At 28.9% G+C, this 23024-nt stretch overlaps 1 protein-coding gene across 1 annotated transcript in view; it reads left to right on the forward strand.

Annotated features, from left to right (window-relative positions):
* LOC142328230 (uncharacterized) overlaps nucleotides 1-22799 on the forward strand; it is a 107128-nt gene extending 84329 nt beyond the window's left edge. Inside the window, exons 18-24 of the mRNA XM_075371838.1 lie at nucleotides 1105-1222; nucleotides 5636-5889; nucleotides 8565-8751; nucleotides 13966-14083; nucleotides 17890-18044; nucleotides 21187-21329; nucleotides 22397-22799. Of these exons, the coding sequence (XP_075227953.1) occupies nucleotides 1105-1222; nucleotides 5636-5889; nucleotides 8565-8751; nucleotides 13966-14083; nucleotides 17890-18044; nucleotides 21187-21329; nucleotides 22397-22586 (1165 nt within the window). The 3' untranslated portion in view covers nucleotides 22587-22799. The remainder of the gene's footprint in view (nucleotides 1-1104; nucleotides 1223-5635; nucleotides 5890-8564; nucleotides 8752-13965; nucleotides 14084-17889; nucleotides 18045-21186; nucleotides 21330-22396) is intronic.
* The last annotated feature ends 225 nt before the right edge of the window (nucleotides 22800-23024 follow it).

The raw sequence follows: 23024 nt of genomic DNA on the forward strand, positions 1-23024 counted from the left end.
AACCATTCCTGAGACGTGTGATTAATTGAACCACCAAGGTGCACTGGTATTCGTTATCTAATATTCAAATCCGTATAAAAACATCATCTAACTTTTACTAGAATTGAATCTCAGAGCCTTTGACTTCAAAAATCAGCTGTTAAACAACTGATTTGCAACAAGTTAACCACTAGATCAGCTCAGTGGGCTAAATATATTTTACATAAATTACAAAAAATAATATTTGGTTTAAAGTGGAGGGAACAAGAAAGAACTTGAAGACAGCTCATAAAATTGAATAATTTAAAAATATAGCATTAATTGTTTTATATACATATATAAAATTTTTTCAGCCTCCTCTAAGTACAGAATTAGAGAACACTTTTACCTTTATATTTTTATGATCATCAAAATGTTTTAGAGTCTAAGCCCATCTCTAGTGATATTTTTTAATTTTAATAAATTGTTCATTTGTTTACATTTACACATTAATTTTAGCTTTTTACATTTTCAGAACAAATATTTGTTCTGAATTTTTAAAATTTTATTAACAAACAATTTTTACAAAATAAAATGTAAAAAGCTAAAATTAATGTGTAAATGTAAACGAATGAAGAATTTATTAAAATAAAAAAATATCACTGAAAATGGGCTTAGACCAGAAAACATTTTGATGAACATAAAAAATAAAGGTAAGTATTCTCTAATTATGTACTTTACAGAGGCTGAAAAAAATTATATTATTTATAGTTATTTAACATACAGAGGAAAAGAAAAAATGGACTATAAAAAATTTAATAAAAATAAATTAATATATATATATTTATTAATTTATATGTAAAATATGTTTTATGAACTTTTTTTTTTGTTTGAGTAATCCCAATTTTTTTTAAATATTGATTTTTTTATTGGTCTTAAATATTGGTTGTTAGCATGACTGTGCGATGCTAAAGGTTCAGTTTATAACAACTACACAGTTTACAACTGCCCTCCAGAAATTATGTTGGTTAGTTTTGATGATTTAAAGTATCAAATAAATTAGAGAGTAATTAATAATGAAGAATTAATTTTAAGTAATTTTTTACTGTCACTGTTTAGAATGTATATATATATTTTTTTAAACAGAATGGTACCTGGGGGAGTAGCAGTTCTTGGTTTATTTTCACTGAAGGAACAATTGGCATTTCAACCACCAGGTGGCAATTGTGGTGTTATGTTATCATTTGTGCCACTTCTTAATCAGGTAAGTGTATAATTATCTTACTATATTTTCAAAAATTTTAATTTAATTCTTTTATCTACTTTTATTATAAAGTGATGTGTTTATATATAAGAATATATCCTTCCAACTATACAGTTAGTTGAGCTTCTTCATTATATATCATCTAAATGCTATTTGCTTTTATTACATATTTTTTATTTGATTTTATTTTAACAGCTCTACAGTGATGCCATTTTTGAATAGCATAACATTAGCGTTCAGGTACAAATGGCATTCAGAAACACAAATGCCATTTATATAATTTTGAATTTCACAAATGTGCGTTAAAACTGATGTGGTGGGAGTTTATCAGTTTTTCATCTTTGGAATTCTTAAATTGAATAATTATTTATTACAGTAGTACTAGGTATTCTCAGTAACATCACTTATATTATTTTTGTTAGATTTTTAAATTTGTAGTACTACTTTCTGCCATTTAACCTGTACTTTTATTCTGGATCCCAGTTCTTTATTAGCGTTATTGTAAGGTTAAGTTCTGGTGTTGTAGTCAAAAAGGGCAGTTATGAAATATATTTTTAGATATGTTCTTCTATGTAGAAAATATTATCAGTCACCATAGTATTGTTTTTAATATTTTTATACTTTCTTTTATTTATACCATATGGAACTAAATATAAATTATACCATGTTATTTTTTCTTAGTTTTTGACCTTTCTATTATTATAAACATCACAGAAAAATGATCCCCTCCCAATTAAATTACATAACTTTTCCAGTATGTCCTAAAATGAAAATAACATTTCTTGAAGAAAAATTAATTAATTTATAACTTGTTTTTTATTTTGCTTACTTAAAGATATTTAAGTATAGTAAAATATGTTCATATTTATTGTCTGGTTATAATAAATATAAAAATTAAAAGCAGTTTTAGAGTATTAAAAATAGTGTATAATTTCTTATTTCTTTTATGTATTCATTAAATATTTTATATAAAATTATAATTCCAGAGATTTAAAACTAAATTATTATGTTAGTTTTCAATAAATTCTCTTCAATTCTCTGAAAAATATTTTTAATGATAATCACTACAAATATACCATACTTCTTCAGAAACAAGCTATATCTTCTTGAAAAGTTTTTTTTTTATTCATTGTAAGTATGAGTAATTCACCAATTCAAAAAAGTGTTTTCTTTGCAGATCAGATAAATAAAATAAATTAATTTGTTTTTCGTAATGCAATTTAAATTCTTTACATTTTAGAATATGCAGTGAGAATATAATTTATTATTTTAGCAATTTTTGCAAGGGCTATACCTTTCTCATAGATAGTATAGCATTTCTATCTTAATAACTAAAAATGGTGTTGTAAAACCAGCCTCAAAAACTTTGGTATTGATAATATTGGCATTCCATATCTTAAAATATGAGACACAGTTTCAAATTTTTATGACTGCAGCAACTACCACTTAGATTATTTGGATAGATAAGGTTTGTGATGAGAATCTCTGGCTCAGAAGACTAGACAGCAAAGGAATATATAAGATCGGTATAAGGTAAAAGCTGAAATACTTTGGACATGCGGTGACATATCCAGAGACGTATTGGCTTCTATGTCTTATTCTTCAAGGGAAAATCACAGAAAACTGAGGTCCAAGTCAATGGAAATTGTATTTAAACCATGAAATTTTCCATTGGTAATCAATCACTTTTCAGATATGAAAAACCATTTATATATCTGACAGAGTGGTTTTCCAGTTTGGCTAAACAAAGTTATAATTGCTTAGATAATTGCCAATATTGGCTAATATTCATGATAAATGAAGAACAATAACAAGTTTATGAAAAGAACTTCCTTTAACATAGTGGAAAATTTTTATGCTGTTGATTGTCCCAAGCTGGAAAGATGCCTGGTTAATCAGACACCTCAATAAAAACAGTTATAATTCAAAACTAGAAAGGATTATTGAAAAAAAACTATCAATACTATCGGCAATAATTGTGAATTATTGCCAAAAGACATTGTCAGTTATAGTACTTTATGTGGAATGTATCTTATAGTAGCTAATTTGTATATAAAATGAAACAAATTGTTGGGCAGAGAATTAAATAGGTAATGGTAGACCTGAGAGAATACTTTTCTGGGGTAATATCTAGAGGATCTTGTGCAAGGTAGAAAGGTTCAAATACAAATTATATTAAACTTGTTAAGTAACAGGTCATTACTGAAGGATCAAACTCTATAAGGATTATGATAAACACATAGGTTTCATAATTATTCAGAATTAAAGAACTGGATAAGAATAAATGACTTAAATACAATCTTACATATCTGTCTTCTCAAATTCAAATTTTCACATAAACTGAAAGATAAAAAATCAGAAAAAATAATAAAAATTCAAAATTTCTTAATCTTTATTTTCTTTAATAATCTACCTAATTTTAGTCTGTTTTATTAACAGACATTATAATAAGTGTAATACTTTTATAATTTTATATATTTAAAGAAAATCCTACTGAAGGATTTTCCTTTAGTAGGATTTTCTTTAGAAAGTCATAAAATTAGAAAAGTATTTCACTTATTAAATATATATTTGTTAATAACTGAAATGAAATACTGTTATATAATTTTATATACTTCAATAATGTGAAAATATAGATAACTTACTAATAATGTATGCATGGTACATATGTCTTTCATATACAAATATATGTATTCACATGGTGTGTGGTTCATATGTGTAAGCTAACCAGTCTCTTGTAGGTTATTGCATTTTGTTAATATACCAGTATACAGTAAAATCCGTAGGTTTACTTCATACAAATATATTTGGTGTATATTAAAGAATACTGTAGTTTTAATTTCTTATAATATCTCTTGGAAGATGTTTATATTGTTGATCTAAGGCTATAATCAAAGAGCACAAAGGAAAGTTTTAGTTTACACATGGTTGCAGATTGATTTCTATCCTTCCGCTTGACAGTGTCACTAGCAAATGTGGTGACTTCTGAACAGAATGCCTTCTGCGTTTTAAGGGTTACTCCTTATTGAGGTTTACCCAGTTTAGTGTACATTCCGTAGAAAGTTTAATTGCAATCCTCTAAGTGAAAATAAAATTTGTTGATGGCATAATCAGTTTCAAATGTCAGGATGTGTGTGTTAAGGGAAGAGTATGGAATGACCAGCTTATCTGAAGAAAATATTGAACATGTCTGGGAGTCTTTACTCTATAGTCCTAAAAACTGTGTTAGGAAGGCTAGCTGTGAACTAGCAATGTCAGTGATGAAAGTGTGGAATGTCTAAGGAAATACTGTTTACAACTGTTACAGGTTAATTTCACGATCAAAATGTTATAGATTGAAGATAATGACTTTCTTGATTGTACAGTGTTTAGTGATGAGTCAGCATTTCATCTTAATGGAAACGTTAATACACGTAATGTCTGTATCTAGTGGTCAGAAAATCCCCATGAAGTCTTACAGTGTGAAAGGGAATCCTCAAAATTAAATGTTTTTTATGTGATATCCTGGAGTTAAGTTTGCAGAGTGTTCTTTTTTTGCTTATTTGGATATGCTGCATATATGGCTGTCTCCTCAACTGCAAGATGGACCAGCGAATTTTATTTGGCAACAATATGGTGCACCCCCTCACTGGCATAACTGTATGGGATTGGTTGCATGTCATTTTCCCCAACTGCTGGATCGGTCGGCATGGACCTGATGACACAGCTGGTTTTGTTGGTCTACAAAGTTACCTATCTGATCTCTTGCAATCTTTTTCCTTTGGGATTTTATAAAGGATCTTTTGTATGTGCCTCCACTACCAACTGGATTCCCGATTTAAGCCACAGGATTGAAGCAGCTGTCGCTTCCATTACTCCAAAAATTCTGATTAAAATATGGGATTAGCTTTCCTGTGTAGGTTGGATGTGCTAGTATGTCAAAAGTTGCTCACAAAAAAACAGGGAATTAGAAACATTAATTTGAATGTACTTCCATAAATCAGACTGTAGAGATCAAAAAATTGTTAGAATAATGTGATTTTACAAAAACATTTCATGAACAGTTTTTTTTTTCAGAAAGTTGATGTTTATTAATTTAAAAATATTTTCAGTGTTTTTCTCATAACCAAAATTTCCTCATATTGGAAATGCATCCCAACCTCATTCCAGTTATGAGAAGTATTTACTAAAATTTATTTAAGTAATAAATAAATCTATGAATAAATTCATTTATTCAAGTAAAACATTTCTTATTTATATTCTTTCTCTATTTTCTTCCTACTAACTGGTTAATCTTTCATTTCCATTTAATTAAGTTAGTTTCCTGTTGTGAAATCTAAATAGCTTCCCATATTCATTCAGTGAAAATATTAAATATTTGCTTTATTATATTATAATTTAAATATTAAAAAAAAGACTTAAATTTTAATCTAGGTTGAACCAGTATTGTTCATAGAACGCAATCAGTTAAGTTTATCAATGACTCGTCGAGATGGTCTCCTTTGGGAAATTCATGCTGGAGTTAAAAAATTACACGATGGAAATAAAGAACTGGCATTCAAATTATATCATGCTCCTAGTATATCTGTTACTACTGGCGGTATTTGGAGAGTCATACAATTTGAAGGTGCCTTTATTATTCCATCAAGAAAATCTGGTGTTTTTCATCCACCAGCTCCACTTACTGGGTACGTACCATTATTATTTTTTTGAACAATTCAGTGTGTTATGTTTTTAGTTAGTTGATACTTTTTGTTGTTTTATCATAATTTTGTACTTAAAAATAAAAGAAAATCTTTTAATGTCAATTAATCTATTGTAATCTACAAGGTCTATTCAAAAAAGTTGACAAATGATTTTCGTCAAAACTATGAGATTTGCATCAAGGAATTCTAACTGAATCATCAAAATCCAGTTTGGGTGATTTGGAAAGTGAACTATGTGTGCATTCGAGTGTGCTATGATTAAACTGCTATTTATAGCTAAATGTTGGTCACTATTGTAGCATTCTATTGATTTGATAATGAATAATAGTCAGCATTTTGAAAGGAGGGGTGTAGAAACCTGAAAAGATTTAGATTCTCAACTTTGCAAAGATGTATTTACTTTTAACTTGCAGCAATGGTATGAATTTATTCAACAAAAAATTACATTTTTTTAATGTCTAAACCTTGAAGGCCATTTAGATTGTTAGACATACATAGAATGTAATATATAAAAAATAAATGAAAATTATAAAGAAATATTAATAGATGTTAGATGAACAATTAATAAATAACAATAAGATTTTATTATTATTGTTTAATAATTTAACAATTAATAATTAGATGAAAAAACAGTTCTTATGTAACTATAAAGTGAGTATTTCAAACAATGTTTATACAATAAAAGTAATCGATGTAGAATGTAATCCATATCTGTTGTAAAATGATATTTCTTACTATTTGGCAACAGTTATTTATATTTTATACTTTTCTTGTATAATCACTGTTATAAATGCTTGTTTTGTAAATATTGTTTATTTATTTCTAATTAATATTTTTATTGTTTTTACTTTAGTTCTATCCTTTAGTTATTTCCTAAAATAATATTTCCTCATATTAACTGAAGATATTTTAACAATCAGAATGTTCATCTACTTATAAACGTTAAGTAACTGTTACTTAACGTCAAACAGTTAATAAATGTTATCAAGAAGTTTATCATCATCTTAATGATGCTGTTTGCTAAAAATACAGGATTTGTTGAAATTGCAATACTAGAAACTCAGCCATAATACTCCCTGTCCATTTCTCACAATATGTTCAGAATTTTTTAAATGAATATTCAGTTACCAAGATTCACCAGGTATGATCTACCATAATGCTAAGGAAAATCTGTAATAGGCTTTACTGCCATGGGGATTTATTACCTTCATAGGCATTTATTACTGCATTGTTAACCAGGCAGTAATAAATGGGATTATAAAACAGTGAATAAAGCTGTAGATGTCTGATTTTTCCATCAATAATAAAAGCATTCCCTTTATACTGTACAGAAAAAAGTAAATTTAACCAGAAACTAAGGGTTCAGGATAGGTGGTTGAAAATCACAATAAAGACAGTTAGCTGTAAGTGGGAAATAGTTATCTAGCTGCACAACATTCATAGTTAAGTCATTTAAATTACTCTATTATGCATGCATGTCTAATGTTTAGACTGAAAAATATAATTTTCTCATATTCAGAATTTTCCCACAGGCAGACTGTTCTGCCTATATTATTTTAGTTAAGGCTGTACTATTACTATATGTACTATTATATATGTATTTTAATTTAAGGCTGTACTTCATCAATATAAAAATGTATAAGAAATATCAGTAGCATTATTTCATTTTACTTAATAAATATAATTTATTATCTAGCTTTAGAAACCATGAAGACATGAATAAATTGGATTATTAAAAAAATATAGTAGATTGGATGTTTGGTACTCTGTATGAAACACATTAAAAACATAAAGATTTCTTCTCATCGTATCTGATTGTGAAATTAGTATGAAACTTTTCTATAATAATTATTATTATTATTTGTTTCTAAAACTGCTGTTTTTTTTTTTCTTAGAGTAATTTTATAATAATGAGTAGAAAAATATTTGTAAGATTTTATTCTTTATATTAATGAGTATGATTATAATTTTGTTAATTTTTACCCACAACGGAACAGAGATGGTATATGCGTTTGGGATAAGAGGTTGTATATGTGTGTGTGTGTTACCATTTTTCTCAAAAGCTACTGGACCAATTTCAGTGCAGTTTTTTACACTACATAGGTATCACTTCAGAGCAGGTTCTTAAACAGTTCTAGGCCAATAGGGGGGTGTAGCAGTGGATGTGTTTCTACTGGACTGATTTCAATGCTGTCTTTCGCATTACATGGGTATCACCTCAGAGCACGTTCTTAGAATAGTTTTATGGTTATAAGCCGCCAGCGACCACTGCAGTAGATATGTTTCTTCAAAACAGCTTTGGAATGTTTCTAAGTCTTTCTAATTAATATTTTAATATTTAATTATCCAGTTTAATTTCACTGGGTTTTTTAAATTTTAAATTTTTAATTTTATTTACTTGTTTTTATATACAGAATTATATATATATATATATTTTTTTTTAATACTGAACTCATACCTGGATAAAAAACTAGGTTTGTGTGGACAGGTATATTTAATATTGCAGAGTAATTTTGAAATAAAGAGTAAATAAGTATTTATTCACGAATGTTAGGCAGTAACATTTTTAAACTCACTGCTCACTCACTTTTTTTAAAAAAACTCTTTTTTTTTAAACTCACTGCTTTTTGTATTTAACAATAACTCGTTTGTTTCAGTTACACATTTGTATCATGGGGTGATGCATTGCCTAGTAATTCAGATAAAGCTGCTGTTGTTGATCTAAAAATTATTCCAGGAAATAATGAAAGTCATAATTCATTATGCATCGGTTTCAAACCAACTTGCCTTCAAACATTTACAGATCTTGCTACTAGACAAACTGTTAATGTTCAATATGCTAATGTAAGTTTGTTAAATTTAACTATATGAATCGGTAATTAATATTTTCCTGTTTTAGTTGTGAGTATCTGTTTTAATAAAACTTTTAATTAAATATCTTAAAGGCCTGTAGATGTATATTATTTTGTTTTAAAAATAATCAATGTATGTAATTATTATTAAATCTAAATGCTATTCAAATATAGTTTTTTAGTATTGAGTAAATTGAGCTCATATTTGTCAATGCATGTCTTCATAATCTTTCATTGAAAGCTTAAGTTTTTCATAATAAAAATAGTTTTAATTTACAAATACAAAGTTTACTTTGTATATTAACATCATAGTGGTGTAAACAATATATACATTTACCATTTCTACTTTCATTCTATCATGTAAAATCATATGTTGATTTATTTTTTACATACAGTACATTTAAAGTATAAGGGCTTGCTTGCAGAGCTTATTCTCTTGATAAATATAAATCATAGTCATTTAGAATTTAAAAATGCAAAGCACAATGACTAATGAAAGAAATTTGTAATAAAGAGAATAATTAGTTAATTGAAAATGAAAAAATAATTAATTAAATAGTAATTGGCTATGAAAAATGCATTGGACATTCAAAAATGTTACAATCTAGTATCAAAATATTGATTAGAAGGTATTCAGAAAATAAGGTTAACATTTTATAAAAATCGAAAAATGTATATTTATTAATGAAACTTATATGACATATTTCACAAATATTCCACTATTTTTTTACATATCTGACATTGATTGATTGATTGACGTATCTAAGCAATTGATCAGCTGGGGTATCAACTTACATGTGTCATACATTCCAGCCATTATCTCCTTTAACTGTTCACTCGTAGCATTTTTCACCTCTTTGTTAGTTAAAAAGCATTTTCCACCCAAATGGACTTTCCAAAGGGTGAAAAGAAAGTCACTTGGAGTCAGGTAGGAGAGGATGGTTCAAAAATCCCAATCAGAACTGTTAAGAGAATGATTGTTTTGCTGCAATGTGGGACCGAGCATTATCCTGCAGTAGACATACTCCCTTTATCAGCTTCTTCTTTATCGTCTTCTTTTGTTTTGAATGGCATGACAAAGCTTTCAGATGGTCTCACAGTATCTGTCAGCATTTATGGATTGACCTGTATTTAAAAAATTGATAAGCAAAATTCCTTTTCAGTTCCAGAAAAGTTTTGCCATGAATTTTTTTGCAGACTGTTAAGTTTTGAATTTTTGCCTATGGAGAATTTTCGCCACTGTATAGATTGCTTTCTGGATTCCGGTATGTAGTGAGCCAAACAGGTTTCATCCCCAGTCATGATAGTCAAGTAATACTTCACCGTTGAGCTCATAACTATTGAGAAACTCTCAAGCACAATCAACTTGATTTGTTTTGTGTTCTTCTATTAACATTTTCAGTATCCACTGTGTGCACAATTTTTGGTAATTCAAACAGTTAGTTACTATTTCATACAGCACAGTTTGACTGACTTCTGAGCACATTTCATGAAGTTTGTCCACACTCAAACGCTGTCAAATGCTAGTCTTCTGCTCCTCTGTTCATTGTGAATGATTATTTTTACCATCTTTAAACTCTCTACACCAGTGTTTCTCAACACTACTGATACTGCAGACCAATAAAAATTTTAAGCTTGTGCTCTGGACCACACAGAAACTTGCATACCAAACTGAAGAAAGTGCGGATTTTTTTTTTAGTAATTCACGAACTAATTCCTAAAAATTTGAACCAGTATTGTAAACTCACACTTGTACAGTAAACAAGTGCTCGGTTTTCTCCATTGTATGCATTATTATTGCCACTAAAAAAATGAATAATAATGCATTTAAAGGTTGTAAAACTATGTAATAAATATAAAGAAGTTCACAGACCACTAAAATTTTCCTGCAGACCACCAATAGTGCTCGGACCACCGGTTGAGCAACAGTGCCACTTTGTTACTTTATCATGTGACATCACCTCACTGTAAACATAAAAATATCATAGTAGATATTGGCAGGCTTTTCTTTTTTAGCAATTTCAAGATATCTGATGAGGACTCGCTCTTCACACTTGGCAGAATCAGGAATTGCTGGGTTCATGGTAAGACACAATTTCGATGTAACCAATCAAGCTAGTGACCCCCACGTAGGCTTATTTTCTTCATCTGGATTTCCCTATCTTGCAGGAGTGCCAACTTTCAAACAAAAGATTTCCCTTGGAGTTACAGACACGTTGCAACCTTACATTCTGAACTTTTCTCTATTTTGAATGAACAAATACATTCTTGGGAGTTATATATCAAAATTGTAATAATATTTAAAAAGAGTTGCTCAGGGTTTACAGAAATAATCCATAGATTTATGAACAACTGGTATATTATTTATTTATTATTCTAGCCGTTTACATATGTGCTGATGAGTTTAAACCTTAAGATATCTTGCTTCATAATACCTGTAAAAAACATTGAACATACCGTTATATATTATATTCCAAAGTCACACAACTTTAATTTGAATGAAATAACGCATATTTATTTTAAAAATTATTTACTTTATTGAGAATGAATATAGTTCAATACAGAAAATATTATTAAGTTGTATTCTATTCAATAAAGAGTAGTTCAATAAAGGTCTGCAGCCATCAGAAATTCTCTAATGATAGAAAGAGATTGATCCATTTAACGCCACACTGCAAAGATATGTTTGTACAAACATTAATGAGTGTACTGTACTCATTATGTGAAGTCCACATCACTTTCACAATGTATTTTTAATCAAAATAAGTTGTTATAATCTTTGTTTTAAGTCTAGTTACCAGGATGCTGTTTTAATTCAGTATACTTTTGTTTCTTACTTTAAAACAAAAAAGCTGGCTAAGGGCTGCATTACTTTTCTGGTTTTGTTCGTGACAAATTTTTATTTTAAATACACCATATGGTTTTTAAAGATGAATGACGTAATTTTGCAGTATTTAGAGTACAGTTGCGAAAAAGAAAAAAAGGTCTAATAAAAAACTTTGCATCTGATTTGCCTCCATTGATCAAAAAACATTTTTGCCTTAAAAACTGTGAAGTATTAAAATTACTACTGAAAAAAATTCAAAATTTTCAGTAAAATATTTTGGGTTCCAGTCAACCCACGTGACCAAACTTTTTTTCATCCACATTTTGATGATAATTAAAATATTCGTGATCTAGTATTTAGAGTATAATTTAAAAAAAAAAATGTTTGTTAGGGTCCTAAGTTAATTGACCACTTATTCAATTGCTAGCTTGTGCAACATTTTTAATAATGGCCACAACTTAAAAATCAGATAAAGTAATAGATTGTAAAATACAAAAAAAATTGTCTGCTGTATTCCCTTATAAGGATTTTAAGCAAATTTTGCACTTTCATACAAAATCTGTTTAATGATATTATTAGAAAACTAGTATGAAATCAGGTACCATATTACTCAGTTGTCAGTAGGGATGCAGGCTGGAAATTATGTTTAACAATTTTGTATCTGTTTTCACTCATAATTTTTGCAATCTACTTAAACAATTTTAGCCATACCTAAGTTGTTTGTCAACTAATTTGAACAAATTAGGTGTCATTCTATTCATAAAAGGCTTATTAACATCTTAACTAAAATATAATTTGATAAAACTAATATTTAAGGATCTATTAAACTTATTTTGTAGATGTTTTTGTTACATGTACATTAATATTTCTTAATCTCTAATTTCTTATTTCAAGCCATTCTTAAGATAAAAATTTGTATTGAAAAAATACAAAGTGGCACACAGATAGAAAAAGAAGAAGATTTGTTTACTTGATAGTTTTTGATCTCTTGAATCAGTAAAATGGAGTCAAAAATCAAGCTACAGCAGGGATATATAGCACAAAATTTCAATTATTTTGGTCAATAGGATTTTGATATGGAGCAAAAAGTGTTTAGAAATAATACTGAATATCCCCCATCCCTAAATATGATTGACTAAGCATTTTTAAATATCCTAATTAGTACTTTCATCGTAAAAGCTCAGCTTTCTATGACCAGTATACAAAGATTCAAACTGTGAAAACTACCCTGTCCTCTTTTTTATTTATATCATTTTCAAAGAATTTATGTAGAGATTGTCCACATAATAATCAAAGTATAGACCAATACCTGTAAATACATTTTCTAGAAATTTCTATGGTTATTTTTACATTTTTTGAACTCATTGGGTCATGAAACATCAACATTCACAAAAACCCAGACATAAAATTTCAGATCGCTCTGTGTATTTTTCTTTTATAGCTGCTACATAGCAATGATAGAGCTATAGTCAGGAAAGTAAAAATTAATATTAACAGATACAAACTGAGAAAAATCGATTAAACTTATTTCTTAGATTAGCCATTTCACAAGCATTTTCCACTTTACTGTTTTTATTTTTTGAATGAATTTATGAGTCCACTAGACATTAGCAGTACAAAGTCATCAACCAATCACCATTGTTTAACTTAGATAATTGTTGGTTCTTTTAACATGAGTTATGTAACTGGCATAATGTTGTTACTTGATTTTTTCTTATTCCTACAATCTGCTACACTTATTAGACTCTGTTACATGCCAAGAAGCTGTGAAACTACATTCAGAGTTGTAAAATTATTGTGAACATTTAGTTTTAAGTTAAGTATACATAAGTTTTAAATTTGTAATTTCAATTAATATGCAATCAGGTCTATCCACAGGTAAATAATACCAACTGCAGAATTAGTCTTATAATAAGAATAACTAGTTGTTTGTGCTTGACAAATAAATAAATCTAAGAATTAATTTTTATTAAGTACAGCTTCATAAAAGCCATTAAGTACTTTATGTTTGTTTTTCACCCTTCAATTTCCAGTTTGTTACTCCTTGAGATACACCACGTACTTTAGTAACGTAAGCTTGTAAGGATGAAGTTATTGTATTACCTGGAACATTCCCATCCTTTTATTTTTTTAATATATCTCCTGAGATATTCTAGTTATTTTTTGTCAATTGAATGTGTGATGGGATCTTATTTTTTAGTATAATTATTTGTTTGTTAATATTAGTATTAAATAAACAACTGTATTTTAGTAGTCATTTGTGTCATGTTTACAATCAAATTCATTTTTTTAAATGTTTGTAAAAAATATTAAATTCTTTTGTATTTTATCAAAATGAATTCAAAACTCTTCCTAATATATTTTATATTTATTTTTTAGCTACCTGGTTGGTTAAAAACTGCTGCGCATGCATTATTTCCAGAAAATTTTCAAACTGAAAGTACTTCTACAGAGTTTGCTTTTAACAGTCCTGTACCATTTCCGTGGAATAGCAAAGGTAATTATCAATTAATTAACTTAGTAAATATATCAAGTTTTGATACAACTCCAAAACAACTACACTCATTTTCATGGACAAAAACTTCTTTTGCCAGCTGCCATAATGATAAGAGCTCAGGAACCTAACTAAAGTCACCAGTCGCTCCTGAAAACTTGCATGAATAAGCATCATCAAGAGTGACAGTCATCCTGTGTTAGGCTTATCAAGAAAAGTGAAACAGTTTCCTGTTACCTTCTTGGCTGAGTATATATATATCCTGTTGCATATCAGCTTTACAAGCCCAGCAAATAGGTGTTGGTCAGCCGTAAGCAAAAATTTTACTTTATTACCATAGGAAGTGAATGTACTGTGTATAATTACTGTCAGAGAAAATACCTCTGACAAATGTCTCTTGTAACTAAGTTGCTTTACATATATTAGAGCCATAAGAAAGACTGGGATGCAAAATGTAAACCAATAAATTAAGGCACATCTTTCTGACCTGAAACAGTGCATTACAGTGTAAGGTAGTACTTTGGATCTATTGTATGAGATAGTATTTGTCAGTTTAAAAAACAATATCTATAAATGTCATTTTATTTAGGTTAGAAAATTTTACAACACATTATTGTTTTAATCCCATTTTTCTTTTCTCCTCTTTAATTTTAAATATTTATTTGCTCTTTCTGTAGGTAAGTTCATATAACTTAAGTGATTGTTTGCAGAACCTTTTTTGATTTTGTATAAAATTGATTGATTGATTTTGTTAAATTGTATAGTTGTCCCATCCATTCTAAAGGGTCATTTGTTATGTAATACATTAGTTTTTGTTGGTGAACAGATCCCCAACCTTCCCTTCTCTTCATCAAAATCACTTTTTTTATATAGTATACCTTTCCTTTCTTTTTCCTGTTTAGCCTCTGGTAACTACCGTTTAGATAATACTTCATAGGATGAAATGTATGAGTGTAAATGAAGTGTAGTCTTGTACATTCTCAGTTCGACCAATCCTGAGATGTGTGGTTAATTGAAACTCAACCACTAAAGAACACCGGTATCCACGATCTAGCATTCAAATCCATGTAAAAATAACTGGCTTTACTAGGACTTGAACGCTGGAACTCTCGGCTTCCAAATCAGCTGATTTGGGAAGACGCGTTCACCACTAGACCAACCCGGTTGGTTTATATAGTATACCTGTCAAATAGTTTTCTTCTCTTTAAAAAAATCTAAAAAAGAATAATTTGGTACAGTAGTTTTTACTTATTTGTTTGATGTTTTGGTTTTACTTCTTTTTAATTGTAAATTTGCTAGATTGAAATTTTTGTATTTTTTTAAATTCTTGTCTATACATGATACTGTTAATATAACATAATTTAAAAAATAGAAAAGCTGCTGTATTTATTTGAGTACCCCCACACTTTTTTTCTTAGAATTGGAGAGAAAAAATAAGGGTGCGAAGCTTACTTGAAACATAGCCTTTAGCCAGGATAATTTATGTAAACATTTTCTTAGAAGTACCTAAATTCAATCATATAAATATAGTTACATTAGGCTTTCGTTTATCAATACCGGATGCCGCTTATACAGAATATGTCCTTAATTATTAACATCCTGTTCATATTATTGATAGGAACGAAGTTACGATATTTTTATAAAACTGATTCATTCTGTATAGGCTGCATCTGGTTCTAATGACACTACTTTTACAGTATCAGTTACCCATCGTCGTCTTGTCTATTCACCATGGTCATTGTACTGATTATATATGTGGACGGTTATGTGCATTTTATCTGTTTAGTTTATATTGTAAAGTTTAATACGGTGATTTTTTTAATTACGACATTAAAATGAGTACGAAAGGACAGCGTCTACATCTTTTATAGTAAATGAAAAACTGTACGTTATAGAAGAGGCTGAAAAATTGGAAATCAGGCGGCAGGAAGAAAATTTGACGTAGATGAAAGCTACATTTGAGACTGGCGTAAGAAGAAACAATTTCTGGTGAAAGGCACTGGTAATAAAAGGGCTTTTTGTGGCTTAAAACCAAAATACACAGATGTAGAAAAAAAAATTGTATGACTTTGTTATGAAAAAAAGGAAATACGATTATGCTGTCACAACAGAAATGTGTCAATCATATGCTCGTGAAATCACTAAATCATTGAATAAAATTGATTTTAAAGCAAGTCGTGGATGGATAACACAATTTTTTACACTAAATGATTTGTCAATAAGACGAAAGACGACCATTTCTCAACGACTTCCAGACACTTATGAGCAGAAAATATTACATTTTCACAAATACATAATAAATCTTAGAAAAGATAGAGGCTATTTGCCTTCTCAAATAGGAAATGCTGATCAAACCCCCGTATATTTTGAAAATGTAAATGTTTGGCTGATGAAAAATTTCCCTACAGGAAGAATCAAACACCAGATTTTCACGAGATCTGTGTTTGGATAAAAGATGCTTGGGAAGGTATTTCCACAGAATTAATAAGGAAATGTTTTAAAAAATGTGGACTATCTAATGAACTTCATGGTAGTGAAGACGATCACCTTTGGCAGAGCAACGTGGAGACTACCGGTAACTCTTCTACAGACATTGACAGTGACAGTGACTAATTAAAAATAAAATCCCGTATTAAAAAGTGTATTGAAATGATCCTTTTCAACAAGATACTTTCTTTTCGTTTTACTGGCCTACTGATTCTGAACTAAACTAGTATTTACGGTAATTAATTATTAATGTAATATTAATATTGTAATTTAAATGAACGAATTAAATGCTTTACTTTCTGAATATTTTCGTATGTATGTATTTTCTTATTATATCGGTTGCACTTTAAAATACTGGTATATACTCAATTTTTTTTTGTATTTTGGATTTAAAAAAAAAGTTTTACAGGCTCAATGAACTACACACAAACAGCTATCTGTATTTGTTGCTTAAGTTTATTTAGTAATTTATCTTTAGTATAGGCAGATATTCATATATTATTATTATTATGTTACTTTTATTTATGTCTCATGTTTGGTTAAATACAATAAAGTATTGATTTTATTCTAACACGTGCAGAAAATTTTTTTATGATAAACAATTCCACTGTTGCAATGTTTTGTACATTTTACTGCATGCAAAACATGAAAGTAAAATAAGACATAGAATGTCACAAATTTTATTGATCTAAAAATATTTGAATTTCTATAACAAAAGCTTTTTAAAAGAGAAAAGAAAACTTTTAACAAAATGACAAAAACAAACTTTTTTGTTATTCTAGTGATTATCGAGAAGTTTTTTTCAATAGTTTATATCATTCTTTGCATGTTATGTGTTTAGAGTAGTCGTAATAATTTTATTATGCTAGTTATTTTTATTACTTGTTTTATTTATTAATTTAAGTTTTTTTTACTAAGATTTATTGTAGCAGTGATTTAGAACTGTTTGTACTGAGTAATAAACTTTTATTAGAAAATAAAATTAAAATAAACAAAAAATTCTGATATGCACACTAAATCTAGGTATTAATTCAAAGATGTACAAGCAAAAAAAAAAATTTTAGTTAATAATTATGTAACCATTTTTTTTTAACCCGGGACTACCGTTGGGTATTGCTTCAGAGGATGAGATGAACGACAGTTTTTGTAGCATGTGAAAATGCCATGCCTGAGCGGGATTCAAACCCGGGACCTCCAGATGAAAGACCGAGATTCTACCAGTTGCGCCACAGAGGCTGGCTAAATTATGTAACTTGTATTATAGTATATATAAAATTACAATAAACAGAAAATAATTTTTTTTATTTTACATATTTTTTTAGGATTGTGTGCCATTAGCGATGATGCTGTATTAAGTTTGGATAATGCGACTTTGAAGCATTCACTTCATGAACAATACACAATTGCTGTTGCAGATTGTTCTGCTGAATCACATTTCAGTACATTAGTTAAAAAGATACCAAATTCTGGTGTCCTGGTGAGTACTACCAATTTGTAATTATTGCACTGTATCTTCATAAATTATTTTTACTACTTAATTATGTTTAGTTCGATTTTACTTTACCTAATATTTTGTCCTTGTACGCTTATCTTTTTTGTTTATTATGTTATAGATAATTAATTATTGTTTTATATATATGAATATCATTTGAATAAATATAAGCATCACTTCTTTTTTTTCAAGGTAAGACTGTAAAATGAGCTTGTAAATTGTGATTCTCAGATTCTAGTCTCTTTTTTCATGTATTCAGGATAAATAAACATGCAACTCTTAACAGATAATATTGAAACACTAAAAATAAGGCAAATGTATTTTCTAAACAAATATAATTCTGAACTTCACAAATAATAATAGTAAAAACTGTGCATGATTACATTGACCTTTCAAAATGCAAACAATACTGTGGGAATATTTGTACTGAATTTATTTAGATTCGATAGTTGAACTAATATGAGAGTACCCCCCCAAAAAAAAAAAAACAAGAATTATTTTCTGTAGGCAAGTAGGTTGGCAGCACTGCCCTCTTGTGCTAGGTAAATTTACTAGACTCTTTCCCTGATCAGTTGACCTGATAGCTTTCACAAGAAACCATCGCAATGGACAGAGTAATTGTTTCCTTAAAGCCTACCCATTGCTCTCAGCGATTTTGCAATGGCAAACTTTAAGGAGCAATTTGCCAACATCAAATTCTGTTTCTTGTTAAAGAAAACAGCAGCAGAAACAGTTTCACTGCTTTGGGGAGCTTATAGGAAAGAAGCTTTAAGCCAGGCAAGAATTTATGGATGGTTTGCCTGGTTAAGAAGTGGCCAAATATCACTTGAAGATGAACCCTGTTTGAGTTGCCTGTTGTTGTCCAGAACAGATAAACATGTTCAAAAAGTATGAGATGCCATCATGTTTGATTGTCTCAGAAAAGTCGACGAATTGAAGGAAATAACTGGAATTTCTTAGAGTTTATGCCAAAGAATCCTAGTTGAAGATTTGAACATGAGACGCAACACAGCAAAGTTTTTTTTCATTACTGCTTTCCAATGACCAGAGGAAGAAACGTCTGAGAGTATTCCAGGAATTAAAAGAATAGTTGCGAACTGAACTGAATTCTTTGTCAAAAGTCATAACAGGAGATGAATTTTGGTGTTACGGCTCTGACCTTTAAACAAAAAGAAGTTCAGCCAACGGAAGACAACTTCATTACCCAGTCCAAAAAAAGCATGGCAAGTGAAATCAAATATAAAGTCCATGATAGTTTGTTTTTTTGACATCAAACAAGTCATTCACGTTGAATTTGTCCTTAGGGTGACACAATGAATCAACACTACTATCTGCTGGTGCTGAAGTTATTACATTAGGCAATGGGAGAAAAATGACCTGAATCGTGACAATCAAGGGACTGGCTGCTTCATCACAACACGCCAGGACAACACGCCTGCCCTCACAGCATGGAAAATCAATCAGTTTTTACCGTAAAACACCATGACAATGGTTTCTTATGCTACCCTTAATCGCCTGACCTAGCCCCTGTGACTTCTTATTCCCAAAAATGAAGTAAAACCTAAAGGGAAAGCATTTTCAGGATGCAGAGGAGATTAACAAAAAAAAAATCAGTGGTGGCACTTAACAGCATTAATTCAGAAGAATATAAAAAATGTTTCAAACAGTAGAAAAACCATTTGGACGAAAGCACATCATCTAATGGACAGTATTTTGCAGGGGATTATTGTTTTCAAGACGTTACCGTAAATAAACAATTTTTCTTTTTTCTTTTTTTGTGGGGATACCCCTCATTTACTGTTTGTCAATGGACAGTGACTAACAAAGGCTTAACCCATTATATGTGTTGCGGATGCAATTAGTACTAAACAATATAAAAAACTAACCAAAACTGAAAAATTTGTATAAACTATTGATTGAATCCCTTACTATTTTCAAAATTTCAGTTTCTTTCCTCTTCTCTTGCTTTTTATAAAAATCCCTGTCCCATGTGACTGTCCATTATCCTTTGTATCTGAGCTAGCTTTCTATCTTTTCCACTGTGAAAATCAATTCATTTCTTGTTCTTATAATCACTTTTTTTTATTTCCATTTCTTCAGCCTGAAATCCTGTACGGCTTGTTTCATGTGATTGTGTATGTTTTCTTTTGTATAAGTAATTAAACTTCACAGGGGTTAATTTGAAGGGCTGACCCATCTGTTTTTGAAGAAATTTTCTTTGATATTTCATTCCCCTATTATATAATGATAGGTTGCTAATACACATGAGGTCACAAATATGAATGAATGATAAAATCGCCAGCTCCTAGTTGCCGGTTGCTTGCCCATTTGGTTTACTGCTCAGATTAAAAGCTACTCCAAGTCAGTGGATAGTTACTCGACCTTCCATTGATTTGTTAATCTGAACAGAAGCAGCTGTAAATATATCTCAATCATATTTATTACAATCTAAAACTCCATCTGGTCAAGAGATGAATCTGAACCTTATTTCATCTGTTATTATTGCTAACAATTGGTGACAATTCATTATACATCACAATCCCCACATGAAATTTCATGTGCCAGATTATTGTTTTTTTTTTTTGTAAATAGCTACAGTGAAATAATTTTCAGGATACAGTTGTGTCGACTAATTGTATTCTCTTTATTCAAAAAGCCTGTGGCCATATATACAGTATCGGCTTGAAGCAAGTTTGAAGGAGAAATATCGTCATTAGTTGCTAAGAGTATTCATGATATAATATCTCGAAAGTAAAAAAAAAAACAGTATTAGTAATAATAATTTATTTATTTCAAAGCAATACAGCAGGCTTATGCCTGCAATAATAACTAAACATTTATAATATGTATTGTAAAATTAAGCTGTTACATAGCGGGAATTTTGTAAAAAATATTACCCACTACATTAAAATTGCAAAATACAAAATTTAATTTTTGTTTATGAATAAATAAAAACAAATTAATTTTATATAGTTTTAGGTCAAGAATGTTTTAAATAAAAACATTATTTAAAATGTTCGTCACAAAAATAATCCAATTTTTTTAAAACTTTATTTATTAGTATGAACACTTTTAATAAGCCCAAGGTCACCACTAAATTTTATATAATTTTTTTTTGTTTTTTAAGGGAGCTAAAGTTTTATCTGGAGAAGATGAAGTAGAATTTTTACCATCATCAGCAGCTGTAGGTGCATTCCAAGTGATTTTTAATGAAAAAGTTTTAACAGAGAATGAATTTAGTACAGTCTTTAATAATGATACTCAGATAGTGTAAGTACTGGCTACTTTAATACAAGTTTTCTATATATTTTTTTAATAATGCCCTAATCACAAGTTTCACCAAAATTAGTAGGATGCTGTCTATCTATGATCTTAAATTCAAAAGATTTGTGAAAAACTTTCAATAAAGATGATTTTTTCATTCGAGTAGCGTTTGCATTTGAAATATAAATGCACAGATTCTCATGACAGATACCTAAGCATCATTTCCTGGAGCACAACTTTCTTCAGAGTTTGTTAAAAATTGATTAGATGTAGTATGAGGTATGTGTGAATAAGTATATTTTTTTAATCTTAAGTTTATATACATATTCATGTAAAATAAATAGCCGCAAAAGGTTTTTGTAATTATTTTTAAATTTACTTTCTATATTTAAGGCATATCTATGAAAATTTTTAATTTACTCTTGATAAAAACATTTAAAAAATACAATTTAATAGAGAACCACTTATCTAGGTAAAAATTAATATGGGATCTTCAAGAAACTTCCTCCATAAAATATAAAAAGAATCATCAAAAGTAGTGTATTTTGTACTAGTAAAAGTAATGCATAAAAATATTTAAAAAAATTGCATGTAGGTTGAATTTTGAACCGTCTCAATTTTTTTATTTTTGAAAAGTTAAAAATAGAAATTAACCAGAAACAGAAACAAGTATAGAAAAATTATGGAGGATCATTCACAGCAGAAATACAATGAAAGGGAAGAGGAAAGCGTGCTTAAAAACTATAAAGAAACAATTGAGGAAACTTTTACTCTCTGGAATTCTTTATTTACAAAAAATTCTTGCAAGACTTTTTTTTTTAAAACTTTAGGATTTGGATGTTTTGAATGCCATGGAAAATGAACTAAAAATCAATTTTAACAGCATCAGTAATCCCTTTTGTAATATGATAATGTAACTGAACTGAAAAAAGAATTCTCTCAAAAAAAAAAGGAAATGAGAAAGGGGGTACTAGTTTAAATTTTTGTTAAAATTTATTACGTATTTCATTATTAATAAATTATTAAGTGATTTTTATTATATAATAAATGATCTGTCATCTGTTTATTTTTAGGATATTAAAGAAAGATAGTGGAATGATCGAAGTCGAATTAAAGAATGGAGTTGTTTTTCAACATTATACTTCAACTGTTGTATTTTTGGTACCTGGTATGTTTAGAGGATTTACTTGTGGTCTATGTGGAGATTATAACAGTGATACAAATAATGATGAACCACTACAAAATTATTTTACTAAAGTGTGATAAATTATTTTATTATTTGAATAATAGATTATACTTGTTTACTATTAATTATTATTATTAATTACTTTGTTATATATTTTATTTACTTTAAATTTACCTTCTCTCTTTATAATCTTGTAAATAGTTCGAGATCTTTGTATATTTAATTAACACATAATATTAAATAACATACAAAGTTGCTGATCAATAAACATTTTTGCCATGCTTTCTTAATTATATTTGTTTCTTTAACCTTCTGGTGTACTGTAATAAAATATTTTTAATAGCTTACTGAATATTTATGTTGTAAAAAAATATTTCTACAACATTCTTTAAGTCAGTAAAATATTGTCACCTTCGAACTGGGTTAGCCACATCTACATTTTACTTTTAGTTTGGACGAGATGAACATCAATGTTGCTGGGTTCTTTGTTTATGTCTTTCTTAACTCATCTTATA

The sequence above is a fragment of the Lycorma delicatula genome, chromosome 7, assembly GCF_047948215.1.
Source record: "Lycorma delicatula isolate Av1 chromosome 7, ASM4794821v1, whole genome shotgun sequence".
Classification (NCBI taxonomy): domain Eukaryota; kingdom Metazoa; phylum Arthropoda; class Insecta; order Hemiptera; family Fulgoridae; genus Lycorma; species Lycorma delicatula.